The 14,459-nt window shown below is 39.6% G+C and overlaps 1 protein-coding gene across 1 annotated transcript in view; it reads left to right on the top strand.

The window, feature by feature from the left end:
* Nucleotides 1-14,459, top strand: part of dock3 (dedicator of cytokinesis 3) — a 326,247-nt gene that overhangs the window by 207,058 nt on the left and 104,730 nt on the right. The window contains exons 6-7 of the mRNA XM_066698297.1: nt 178-326; nt 9,927-10,011. Coding sequence (XP_066554394.1) covers nt 178-326; nt 9,927-10,011 — 234 coding nt within the window. The remainder of the gene's footprint in view (nt 1-177; nt 327-9,926; nt 10,012-14,459) is intronic.

The raw sequence follows: 14,459 nt of genomic DNA, 5'->3' as shown, positions 1-14,459 counted from the left end.
CACGATCACTGTAATGTGCTGTATTGTAACTGTCCTGAAACTCACGTATGATTCTCAGTAGGCAAAGAGTTCCTGGAAGATGGATATCGTCACGCTTTGAAAGCTGCCATTCTTATTCATTATTAGGTCTCTGTAGACACATACCAATGTAAAACCTTTCCTTTTTCTTCCCCACAGAAGCACAAGGTGGATCTTTTCTACAAGTTGCGCCACGTGATGAACGAGCTCATTGACCTCCGCCGGCAGATGCTCTCGGGCCACCTGACCCAGGACCAGATACGAGACGTGAAGAGGCACATCACCGTGCGTCTGGACTGGGGCAACGAGTGAGTCTCTCTCTCTCTCTCTCTCTCTCTCTCTCTCTCTGTCTCTCTGTCTCTCTGTCTCTCCACACTTACGAAGCACCAGAAACAGGCTATTTATCCTGTTTCACCTTTCCATCCCCTCTGGTATGAATATCAAACTTCTGCAGTAGCTTCTGCCTCAAGACCTCCATGAATACAACTGAGAATATAACAAAGATCAGAAAGATCTCTAGAAAATGAGGATAGAGAATAATGGCAGCATTACAATCAAGCAGGATCAAGTCCTTGTCCAAGATATTATCGCTTCATTATTCACAGTTGGGCAAGAAATGTGAAGCTTTGAGTTTTTCTCATTACACTTACCACCTACACTTACCACCTTTTAGTCACATAATGGACACATGGCAGTGTGCAATACCTATTACTTACATCTCAATTACCTTCTTGCAGTAGGTGTTATATGCCTGCTGTGTTTGTGAATGAGATCCCCAGTGTTGTGCACATTCATGCTCTCACCTGCATTGAGTAGTGCCTCGGTTCCACTGGCTTAAGAGTCCGTGCCATGCCGTGTCGTGCCGGACACGTCTGACCTCAGACTCCTCCCAGAGCTTTTTGTACCAGGCCGTTGTCGGAAATCCATCCCCTGTTGTGGGAGGAGTAGAGGGATTGTGGGTTTGGTTTGTGTTTAGTTTTAAAAACAAAGACAGAAAACAACACTACGAGCGATACAACCTGATGTGGAAAGGACTTCTGTGTCTATTTTATTCTTTATGCTTTACATGATTGGAGACACTTTATTATTATTATTATTATTATTATTATTATTATTATTATTATTATTATTATTATTATTATAATTGTTATTATTGTAATCATCAAGATATGTGCTAGTAAATGGCACAACTTGACTCCCTTAACTTATTACTCATACTACAGATTTGTAACTGCAAACAACACTTTTTGCCGTATTATTTTTAATTTACTTAGCAGACATCCTTAACCAGGGCAAGTTACAGTTGAATCAAAATACACACATTTCACTATTAATCAACAGCAGGTTATAATTTAAAGTGTGCAAGTTTCAGTCATGGTGTTTATGGACTTATGGATGCATTTATTAAACCACTCCTTAATGTTTTAGAGGGAAACCCAGATCTGCTGTATTTATTTATTCATTTATTTAACTTGTAAATGGGCACACATTATCTGAATCGTGTTCACCTTCATACTGATTGTCTCTGTGGGGCTGTTATACAACAGACCTGCACACCATCCACAAAACAACAGCCTGAAACACCGTCTAGTTGTTAATAAAATATTCATGTAATCGGCAGCTACCGATCCGATTATTATCCTTCAGTTTATTTTTAACTAATCACGGCACTGCACCGGTCCTGTGAAATCCAAGTTTTTAACGCACTCGGATATTAACTGTAAGCAGTCATTGTCTCTGTACGTGGATTTCACTCCATGCTGCTAATAAAACTATAATTTCTTTGTGATCCCACACGGCACTTGAGATTATATCTTCCAACATAATGTAGATGATCTCTTCCCTGTCTGTCAAGATGCTTAAGCCAGTGGAAACACACCCATTTAAGCATCTGGCAGTGGAAATAGGGCATAAGACTGCTCCTTTGTGGGACACACAGGCCCTGCTGGTGCTGTCCTCTCTTGACCCCCTCCGTCTCGAGCAGTGTTCACCTTTTAAACCTGCAATTGTACATTACAACGTACAGTATGAATAAAAATAGTTTGGCATTATGCTTTCCTCGCATGTACATTTTTTTATTTCACTTTTTTGTATTCTGTTAATTTTCGGTTAACTAAAATTGAACCAACATACCTGCCTAATTTTAGGTGCTATATTTACAGTTTTCAAAATGAGAAGGATACATACCTAAATTATCATGTTTAATTATTATTATTTTTTATTTTTTGTATAATTCTACAACTTAGTGACTATTCCTTCACTATATCCTCTAGTCTATATCCACTATGCTGCCGCTTCTTACAGAAAATCGTAAGTACACGAGGATTGTTCCAATGAATGCCCCTCTCACTGCCGAAATGCCCTCACGCAGCATGTACGGATTCCTGAGCTCCTAGAGCAGGAATGAAAAATGATTTCACTATAAATAATTTAACCACCGACGCCTGGCCGGTTCATTATCCACACGGTCAGAAATAGGAGTTATTGACGTCACAGGCCATCGCAGAGCACCATCCATCTATTAGAGTGGCCAAAGGTAAATGGCCTTGCTAATACAGAGCTCAGATCTTGTGGAGCTGAAGAACAAGTGTTGTCTGTTTGGGCAACTTTTCTTTCAATCCCTTTACCATGTCGCAAGGTTAGTAAGATTTGTTTGGCGCACCCTCTCTCATGCCTTTCTGTGCCGTACAGCCCCATGATTGATCTTACTTGGCTATGCTTTTGTTACACTTCCCATACGTTCTGCTGTTCTTTCGCCTCAGGATTCATGCTGTAGAAATTCATTAGATGAAACTGAGCCCCCGGCCCCTCAGGCCCTGAGATTAGATGCATCGGTTAGGTAGTTTGGCAAATGGCACTGACAAACACAGCATATGACTTACTGTGTTTTCAGCCTTGCAGTTGTCAGTTCCGCTCTTTGTTCCGCGGGTGACTCATCGGCAGTTTGGCGGAGGGGGTTTTGAAGATGAGCCTCTTGAAAAGCTTAATGTGCTCCATCCGTCACTGTCCCAAAGATAGCGACTGTTAAAGATTATACTGTACTTCGTCTGATGTCGCCAATTCTTTGCAGCTGTTTCAAAACTTTAGCTGGATGTTTGCTTCATAACTATCAGAGTTTTCTCTTCCCACTGGTCAACATTGGTCAGTTTCATGTTCGGTTTGGTTTCAGCTTGTATTAATTTAAAACTAGTTGTCATACTTTTTAATTGTACCAATGCAGAAGGACAGACCCCAAAGTTTCTCTGTGTTAACTCAGAGATCCATAAAATCCATTATGGATCTGTAAACATCAATTTTTAATAAGAGGAGTTTATTCTTCCACTCTTACTTGCTTGGTTACTAGTACATAATCAGTCCCAGAATGTGAAGCAGATGTTTTGTTAAGGCACTCAGCAAGTCATCTTAAACTCCAGGGAATGGTAGTTTGTTCCAAATAGCAAATTAGCTAACTAGCTATTTTACCAGATGGAATAGCATAATGGATTGACATAAGCATGACTCCATCTCTTCTGGGGAGGTGACCAACTTTTCTCTTTTCTCTTGCTTTTCTTATGTGGACTGCATACAAAGCCTGTTAACACCACCAGTAAAATTACACCGCCAAATAATTGGATAATTTTCACAATAATACAGCACATTCAATTGTTACCTGCAACTGTACAAGCAGAGGGAATCAACTGTCGCTTGCTATTGAATCTGATGGCAAGTGTCGAGGTGGTGCTCTCTCCTGGCTCCTGTTGTCTGCCATAGCCTTCCTTTTGCACCCGATGCTTCTTTAGTTATGCTTTAGCTCTCCTCGCGAAAACAGGAAGATGAGACGACAAATTTGGATCCTGGCATCTGGGGAAATAAGACATTGCACAGCAGCCCCAGTTATAAGTTACAGTTATTAGTTATCGGCTTGCCTGTCAGCATAGAGCCTCACTTTATCACAATTTATAGGCGGTATCAAAGCCCAGCTTATCTCAGGGTCAGGAGCATAATTGCTGCTCGATTTCCCTATTTCGTCTTCTCCTCCGGTAATTAGAGAGTTCCTAGACTGTCTGCTCCTCCCGGACTCACATTAAACACATCAGAATGCAAGAGGCCCTTTATCTACTGTATATCAGCTCTTGAAACAGGGGAAAATACAGGTGTTGTCAAATCCTGCAGGGGCTGTCAAAATGTTTATAGCCTGATTTAAAATACTTTTTTTAAGTTTTCTGCAGATTCTACAATTTCAGTGTTTGAAAGGGGGAAATCTTATTCCTTGCAGCACTTGAGATCTCGCAGGACTTGGCAAACCAGGAAAAAAAAAAAAAATATATATATATATATATATATATATATATATATATATATATATATAGGGCTTTAATTAAGCTTGATCTCGAGTCTGTTGTACTTTAAATAACACTGGGGTTGCCCTTTAAGGACAGTTGTTGTCCGATTTGCCAGATGCAACATTGTTGAACTTTCACCAGCTTTCAGATTAATGCACCATATTTTCTCATGCAAAACAAAGCAATGTGTTCCAAAACATATTTTTAACAGTATTATAGCTACTGTATATGTGCTGGGTGCCATAATGATTTTAAACATTTAAATGAGTGTCTCACATTTCTAGACTCTCCAGGCAGCCAGTATGCATGTTCTACTTGAAACCTGATTGGCAGAGATGATCTGAGAGCTTCATAATCACAGTTAACATTTTCTTAAGGCCCTGAAACACTTTGTGTACTGTAGGTAGAGAATGATTAAAATTGTATTTACAGAAGGAGACTCATAGGGAAGATTATAAGATTTGAGCTACCCTGTACACATCCCTCTCTTTCTCTGTAGGGTATGGCAGCTTTACTGATAATTTAAGTTGATTGCTTTTTGCAAAAAAATAAATCAAATAAATCAAAGCATCCAATGCTATCCACTAATAGGATTATGAAGCTCATATTTCGTTGTTGTTCAGAACATTCTCAAACAAGTGGCAGCAGTACAGCTAAAATTAACAACAATACCTGGGGGCTGTTTACCTCTAATGGACACTTTTGAAAAATTAGATTCTCAATGTCTGTTATGGGTAAAACTTGCTAAAGAGATTGTGCCTCTTCTAACATACACTTATAATTATGTATTATTGTTTCAGTACAATAGACTCTGATTTAGCTTTTTTTTTTAATGGCAGCGTTAAGTACAAAAGTGTTAAAAGGACTTGAGAACATCCTGGTACTAAACTATCTGTATCCTTTAATTTAAAATGCAAATTCTGTGCATATAGCTATTGTAAAGCTTTGTTAAAGGTTAGTTGATTTTGTACTAGTGTTTGTGGTGCCAGCAAAAGGAGGATCTGGGTGATTTACTTGGAGGGCTAATTTAAAAAATAAAGACATAAACAAATAAATAAAGCAAGAATCAAATCCCAGCCAAACCGTATGAATATAAATAGCTAAATAAATCAACCCTGTCTTGAAGTAAATTACAGCAGGTCCTCAGAAGTCAATTTGTACTTTGATTGAAAAGCTGCTAATCAATTTGAACATTCCTGGGAGGAAACCTAGTGGAAAATCAGTACTTAAGTCCCTGCTTTTAATGCCCACTGTGTGTGTGGGTGAAGTGTATGAAATGTGAAGGCTCACAGTTTGCCATTACCCTCCCAGCATATGCTGACCCTAACTTCTCATTTTCTGGCCATTCAAATTGTCCAAATTAGCCCTGACAATCTGTCGTATGGAGATCTACTTGAGATGAAAATATACACACACACACACACACGCACACACTCACACACATAAAGAACAACCTTTTAACCTGCATACAATGAATCCCCTCAAGGGAGAGTGTTTTTATTTATTTTTAGTGTCTGAATGGATTTTCTTTTTTTATGGTGCCTTCCCAAGATAGAAAGCCCCATTTCAAGTTTACCTCAGTCCCTGCTACATGTCACACATGAGCAAGAAATAATGAAATCAGTTCATGTCCTTTGGCCTTTCACTTTGGAATGATCACTTTGCCATTATATTGAGCCCCAAAAAGGCAACATCTACTCGCCCCATGCTTATACAGTAGATATCTCTGCTGCCAATCCACCTCAGACAAAGGTCCCAGAGTAAAGGAAGCACAGACATCAATCCACTCTTGGCTATACTCAGAACATAGTCTACAAGCTGCAATTCTAGCCATGTGATTAATTTGACATGAGTCATTGAATAATGTTAAATAATAATAATAATCTGAGCATGTGGTTGAAATAGTATAAAAGTAGATTTTATTTGAGTTTTCCTGAAATTGTGATGCACTAATCTGTGAAGCAGTTTTAATGGAAACAAAAGTGTAGATCCCATAATAATGCATCTCTCAATAATTATTTTCTTCAAAAATGCCATGTGCTCTTATAACTTACACTCAATTTAAACATAAACGGCTCAAAAACAATTGAAATAAAACGTTTAGTTTATGAGTAGCTGATTAGAGCACGGATAATGTAAAGATCTCGGCTCTGAGTTTCTCTGCCTCTCTCTCTCTTTTGGCTTGTTTGGGACAAGGGTGGACAGCCCCCCTATTGCAGTTTTGAGGGAGAACGGGAATTGATCGGCCTCACAATGGCTAAATCGATGTTGGCTGATTGCTGACACATCCCTTTCCTAATAGCCTAAAATGTCTAATCAATTCTAAAGAACCCACAATGACCCCACGTAGTGCAGGGAGCATTTACATGTCATTCAGCTCTGCACCCGTAACAGTTTTCTAGTTGGTATTATGCAAAACTGGCAGCAGTTTATTCAAATCCTTTTGCGTTTTCTCTAAAATTACCAAATTATCATTGAAACTCATTTAAAACTCCCCGAATGGCTGAGTGCAGTGGTGCTTTTGTTGTTGTTTTAAGCCATTTTGCTGATATCCATAAAAAGCTTTTGCCTGCTGTGGAAAAACGCTGTAATACTCTTTAAAGCGGATTGTTTCCCATCGTTAACATTACGGAGACGTGAAGATATGCCAATACAGAATGAATATCAGAATACAATAGTGAATGCCTTTGGTGCCTTTCAGCTGAGGTAAATCTAGAGAAGAGGCTAATGCTTTGTGAGCTGGAAAAGAATAGACAGGTTTTAGCTCAAGGTGCAATCTAAATATCAGAGTGCTGGGTTGGCGTCCGGTCAGTGTGTAACATCCCAGACACACAGAATATGGGTCTATCAGAGCTGGCTCCATCAATTTGCACAATCTAATATGCTGAACTCCTCCAGACACCACAAAGATATTGTGTATTTTTTTAGAAAGACAAGACACTCCAACTTAATATTAATCTGTTGAAATGTATTTCTTTGGGAGGTATTGACAAGGATCATGTAATTATATTCCTTTGCTGTTCATTTGGTTCAGTTCAACATGCAGTAAACAAACAGTAAAGGAAGTGTTTTGCCCACATTTACAGATGACAAAGTCTAGTGTGATTACCACTTGTTTGGGCATTACATCTTACCACCACCACATTTTGGAAAATATTCTTTTTACTTTCTGGGATTATCAAATTTTGCTGGTCAGCTGTTTCGCTGAGACTAATAGATCATGCCTATCCACTTATCAACAATGGATAAAGAAAAATGCCAGTAGAGTGTGACTTCATTAGACCCAGTTAAACTGCTGACCTATCCCAATGACCCCAGGTGTCTGTAACTAACCCTTACAATAAAGCCATTGTAAATTTAATTCCAGAAATAATGTAGTTATTTTCCGATTAACAGTAGCTTTCTTTAAACATTTCTTGGTAAAGGATGCAAATCCTGGGCATAGAAAAGGTGAAAGCACATAATTATTATGTAGAGTATCATGGATAAATTTAGATCGCAATGCAGCAGGAGCTGTTTGGGGGGAAAAAAAGAAAAAGAAAATCATTGTGCATGATCTGTGTGCATAATAATGTGTATGTTTTAAATTCAGTTGAGGTTCTCTGATAGCACTCACTTTGGAGAATGAAGGAAAATACTGAAACCACTTTTTGAAGGGATCTTCTTATCCTGCAGGAAAATGCAGATGCATTTTAATGCTTAACATTTTAAATAAATAAATACATAAATCATACCATAAATTAAAAGAAACCAGCAGAAAATGGGGATTCATCCTACTGTTGTAAATACAGACGTAACAAATAGATGTATATGGACCCAGTTCCTACTCTGTGTACAGTTATTCTACTGAGATACTGAGAGGGAGCCATTTTGAGCAACTGTTCTCTCTAACTGTAGTTGGGTTTTTCTCCCCATAGACAAAGGAAGTACATGATTTAATTGTGTTTCTATTTTATTAAAACAGACCGTGCATTTAAATTGCATAACCGCCAGTTAGTATTTTACAGTATATGCCCCATATTAACCCCTCATGCTGTATTAATTTCCATTTGAAAGGGTTCAATCGCTTCAGGTTTATTGCAATAATCCACTCCAATCCAATTGAATATGAGGTCATTTAACAAAATGACACCATAAGAATTCTGGACGGATGTCCCTGCCCCTACCAAGCACTAGCATTGCTTAGTTGCAGATTTTCCTTATAACATGAAGAATTAATTGAGAAGTTAGAAAATCAATATAACTTGGTTCTTCAACCATGCCTTTGGGTATCAATTAAAACAGTGCTTCTTCTGTTCGTGAGGTTTAATATATCCCATGTAAATACAGATTTTTCATTATTATTATTATTTTATTATAGGTCATTTAAGAGCTCATTAGATCTTTTGAGCACTATATACATTGCTCAGGCTTGTGCTTTCTTGCTAATACCAGTTGCTAATTGGCTGTCCAGTGAATGCAGTGTAATCATTGCTGTGACCATGGCATTGTCTGGCAGTGGAGGACAACAGGATGGAAAAGAACAGCTCAGGTTTTAAGGGCATTGTGACACTGTAACAAATGGTGTAGTTATCGGATCCAAGTGGGAATATTGCAGTCTGGGTCTATTGCAGTCTCCCCTGCTTTTCCCATCGCCGTGATGCAGGGATGGAGTTAAGCCTGCACAGGGCTGTCTCTGACAAAATGAATCCTCAGCCCAGGTTTGGAGCGCTGACTACACTTGTCTTTGTTCTATGTTCAGCCCACTTCTCGATTTCCCACATAAAGTACCGAACAGGCTCTTGAATCCGGCAGGCAGTCTCATCGCCAGTGTGCATACAGGCAGGGGCGTCATTGGTAAACACGGTCCTTATCCAGTCCAGGGTCGTATTTGGGCAGGTTCTCATACAAAATGGGGTCATCGTAGCTATTGCTATTCTGTACTCCCCCCTCCTTCCTGCACCCCCCTCCAGGTACTGAGCCTTGGGCACTTTGGTGGTCCCTTTTATACAGCATCTCTGGTGCCCCTCAGGTGTGCTTGCCAGGTTGGGACTTTCCATACCGGGTGGGTCTAAGAATGGAGGAGGGGGAGGCACTGCTTCACTAAATAGCGCCCTTCCCTTAGTCCTCCCTGTGGGGTGTCACCCACACCCATACTAGAACTGTATTGTGACAGGGAACAGAAACAGATTTCAAAAGAAATGCAAAAGCAGAAAAGGAAATCATGCAAAAAGGCTGACACAGTGTAAAGCAAGTTTCGACTGGCAGAAATTAGAGTGAGAAGGGACAGGTGTCGATGTGTTTTGGAAAAGCAAGACAACCACTATTATAGGTAGTGAGGAGATCAGAATGGCAGAATTGGCAGAATGATAGAAGCCGAGGCCCGATACACAACAAAAGCAACACGTGACATTCAACACTGAGCTCCAGCAACAGGTGGAAGAAATAAATTTTATGGCCACACGTAGATGTGTCCACTTGGTATTGGTCACTGCCATGCCAGTTATTTTAATCTCATCACACTCTGATCTAAATGTTTTCTTTGTGTCCTTCTCACTGTCTCTCTCTCTCTCTCTCTCTCTCTCTCTCTCTCTCTCTCGCTGACAGGCACCTCGGCTTGGACCTTGTTCCCAGGAAGGAGTTTGAGATGGTGGATGCAGACCAAATCAGCGTCTCAGACCTCTACAAAATGGTAGGTGAAGCTGGGATTGAACAGAGAAGGGTCTCCTTTTTAAAGAGTGCTTGTCTGTGTGTGTGTGACTGTTGTGGCTTGAATGAACGGACAGTCTTAAGGCTGCGAAAACCACAAGTGAGAACAACGAGGGAGTTAAATGAAGTGCAGCTTGCCTTCTGCCTTGTACTGTTTAATGGGGGAAGCTTAGTGCATTGTTCCCTATTGCTTAAATAATAAAAGACTTACAGTGGCTCCTTTATTTATTGGTATACAGACAAGTTGGGCCCTGTAATCAAGAGATTGCTGGGATCTTGGTATGTTACAGCTGACTGGGACTGGGCAGTGGCATACAACTGGCCAAATGCCACCAGGGACGAGGGGCCCTGAAGACAAGGAGGATTTCCTCAGTTTGACAGACTGTAGCAACCCTGTGGCTTGCCTGACACCTAGATCTGTTGTTGACGCTGTTGGCTTTCAGTGTGAAAGCAGACACATTTATGTTTCTAGTATTTATACAGCAGCTGCTTACATTTATTCAAACCCTTGAACAAGTGTGATAAAAGCTGATTTAGCAGGAAAATGTGGATGCTCAGTCTTTCCTCAATAGTTACTAAGGAATCCAATGGCTACTCAAACAATGCATCTTTCAAAAAGAGTCACTTATAAAAAATAAAAAAAAAGACCCTGCAGATTGTGAAGGTGCTGAAGAGAGCATTGGCGAAACAGCTTGAGCTTCTTCACAGAGGGCAGCGGGGTCACTGGATTTAATATCCTGGTATGTTTTGGAAACACATCCATCCCTGAATTCTAAGATGGGCACTAGGACCAGAGGATGCAATTCAGCCCTAGAGCAATTATAATTCGTTTTTTCTGCTTTAAGTATTCCGTTGTCCTGCATGCAAACAAAGAAGACTCTTGAATTTGCCAAAAAGCATCAGAATTACTCTGAAGTTGAATGGGACCATGACATGGTAATTGAATAGATTATCCTCCTGATAAGGTGATGAACCGCTGTGTAGGCTACACCTACTCCATGTTATCAAACTCAAAGTGGATTCACAAAATACTGATTTTTGACATTGATAACCACAGTTATGTACTGTATTAATTTGTAGTGATAATATTGAGTGCACATCTCCGATGCTAAATTAACTTTTATTTACAATTAACAAAGCATCTAAATAAGCATTTCAAGGCAACAGTATAAATTGAAAGGCTCTGGTAGCTGATTAATAGCTGGTTATTCAAAATTGAGAGAACGGATATATGCCACAAATTTGAAAATTAATACATTTAATTCTACCTTTTAAAGATAATGCATTCCAGTCTAGACCTGGGGTGATGCAATCTACAGTGTACAGGAACAGAACATGATATATATATTGAGTATACTGAGAGAAGAAAAACATTCTCGACAAAGACTAGATGTAGCCTATATATAGGGCATTAGATGTGAAGATTACAGTGTTTAAGGCGTAAATAAAGCGGAAGTTTATTTCAGTCCCTGAAGAGACCCCATTGTAAATATAGCAAAGTGACAGAAACCGGAAATGCATAGATGGTCATGCTGTGACTGGTAATGGTGACACGGGAATGAAGTGGCTCAACTTTAAGGATTTTCTAGTGATGCACTGAGGTTGCTTAGCAACTATGAGAGCTGCAGAGCTCTCTTTGAAAGGCACATCCCTAACTACAGTGTCTAAAAAAATAAATACATTCGATTTTCTGCCTTCGAGCAAATTCCAAATGTTTCTAAAAGGCCATTAAATGTAAACATTATTAAAGTTGTGAAAACAAGTCACAAGGACTTTATGTTCAAACGGCTGTATCAGTCAGCTATATTAAGCCTGGAACTTGATTGAATTTTGTCTGTTTCAGCTCATGCAAGCCAGGGGCTGAGTGTTCGAAGCGTTCATTGAAGCTCTAAAATTAAGGTTGACGAATTATGTTATCAATTTTTCTATTTTTTTTCCTCCTCTGCTGTTGAAGTCAAGTGTATGGAATTTTAATGAAAGTGCTGAAATGCAGCCGGCCTCCTGGAATCCAGTGGGATTGCATAGCTTAGGTTATGAGTGTTATTCACAGCATGAGAAATTTTATAGTTTTTAAGCAGCATTCAAGTGGATAATTCTAGACTATAATACAATTTCCCCCACCTCTCCACTTTTCAAATTGAAATTCTCCCCCCCGCCAAAAAAAAAAAACATCTGCAGAAACTAAACTGTCAGGACCTGCCATTCTGTTCTCACAGTCTGCGATATCTGTTTAACTTGTGCTAATCATGTTAAAGACCTCAGCATACATTGTAGGATGCTGAAAAAAAAAAAAACAAGGGTGATAAATTGTGTGCTGTACTTAATACAATATGCTGTGTAGCTCATTCTTAAAGCAAGATTATTTTTCCCTTCTCGCACATCAGTCTCTTTTAAAGGTTGTCAGCTATAAACGGAAAAAAAATTCAGCACTTATACGTGTCAGGGAATTGAAGCGCCTAAAATTACCCTATACCTCCGGAGATTATAGAGAGATGAGCTCACATGTGTGCTCTTTCTCATCTCGCCGGAAGGCCTGTCACTTGAATTGTCAACGTTGTCTTTTCCCTTTTCCTGTGTAGAGGTTTTTTTTTTTTTTTTTACCTCGGCTTGCTGACACAGCACCCGGGCTCTCCGGTTTAACAACGCAGACTTTGAAAACAGTTTAATGACAAAGCATGCTCTGTCCCGAGAGGTTTCGCACTGTGCTGATCTGAATGCAGGCAAGGGTCCTTCATTGGCAGGGGAGTTACGTTATGGTAATCTTGACATCTGTTTTCTGATAGTTTAGAAGCAGCTGTGTTGTGCTAGACCATATTGCGAAATGCACTACACTTTCAAACCCTAGCTGAATTGTACCCAGACTACTGCAAAGTCAGTAATAGTCACCAGGAAGAACCCATTGTTAGAAGCACCATGTATAATACCAGACTAGGACAGAATATCATCTTTGCACTGAAATGCTTTTCTTCCCCCTCAGACTGAATCTTAATTGACTACTTCAACTGTATTATCTTTGTAAGCATATTCATTGTTTTGCAGGGTTATTACTGTGCATCTCACAGGAAAGTATTATAATGCACAACAGACAGTCATCTCGGCAATTTTAGGTTTGAGCCCCGAAGAGTTAAGATCTCAGCATTCTGAATAGGATGTTGCTGTCTTTGCTGTGTTTAGTGGGGTAATCTGTCACTGTCCAAGGCACACATGCAGAGAGCACCTGCCTTCAGTAGTGTACGATTGTTCCCCTGAGCCTGCTCCATTGAAAGAAGTTTGCAGGGCTCTGTAGGGTCCTGAAAACTTTGTCATAATCTATGAGTGATGACTTTTAACATCCCCAAATTTGCATTCATGGTCTCAGATGTAATTTGGCTGATGCTTCAAAGCAGCCTTGTAATTAATTGGGAGACAGGAAATGTGCCCTCATTAGAGCCCAACTTTTCTCTGTGTGTCTGTGAGTGAGGCCTGCTGATTGGGAGGCACTGTGGTTATCTGTGATGCCCCCCCCATGTGATGCTGCTTTGGACAATCCAGGAAGCCCTGGTTCCTGCAGTGTGTTTTCACACTTATCAGGTGTTTTTTTAATTAGTGCAGCAAATTCGCCTTCAAAGGAAAGTGAAAGACAAAACCAAATATGAACCTAGTGCCCTAATTACCTAAAGAAATAAATGGTATTTTTCCACAATGTAAGCCTTATACCCTTAGAGCAAACCTCAAGCCATATAGACTAAATTTTCTCAATGTCTTAGTAGCTAACTATATGAAGTGGGGGTCTTCTTTCTTTTTAAAAGCATGAGGTGGTGAAGCTTATACCTGTAAATAAGCCATTTATCCAATCAGGGAAGCTTACTTCATACCTGCTGATTAATAGTGTATCATTTGCTTGTAGAGATGGAATTTGGGATAAAGGTTTTAAAGAAAATTCAATATAGTCAATTTAAAAAGTCTTACATTGCTTAAAGCTGCTGTTTGTTGTTCCTAATATCATACATTGAATTTTTAAAAGAAAATGTCAAACCATATTACTGTTGAGCAAGTACTGTTTTGATCTTTCTGTGATCCAGGTAACTTTTGTACAGCAAGAGGTGAAGTGTGCTTGGGTTTAAAGACCAACTGCTGTTGACATAAGGGAAACATTTGGCTGGAATGCTGTGATTTAAGAAAAGAGTGTGGTCCCAGGCCCGGGGCTAAAGGAGCCATATTTTCAACCTTCCTGTTCAGATGTAAAGTATGCTTCACTTTTAAATAGATGTCCAAAGAAAGGACTGAGAGATTATTACATAGTTTAAGATTTAGTTTAAGAGTCTCAGACTGAATCGCTTGAAGAGCTAGTAGCAAGAATGAGAAGAGTAGGGTTTGTACTACAGTCTTCGATACCCTTGTAGTTTTTCCTACATTGCATTTCAAGAACCATAGCTTTACATCAGATATGGC

Source organism: Amia ocellicauda, chromosome 3, assembly GCF_036373705.1.
Source record: "Amia ocellicauda isolate fAmiCal2 chromosome 3, fAmiCal2.hap1, whole genome shotgun sequence".
In the NCBI taxonomy this organism is placed as follows: Eukaryota; Metazoa; Chordata; class Actinopteri; order Amiiformes; family Amiidae; genus Amia; species Amia ocellicauda.
The sequence above is the reverse complement of the archived record's forward strand: the minus strand, read 5'-3'. Positions and strand labels throughout refer to the sequence as shown.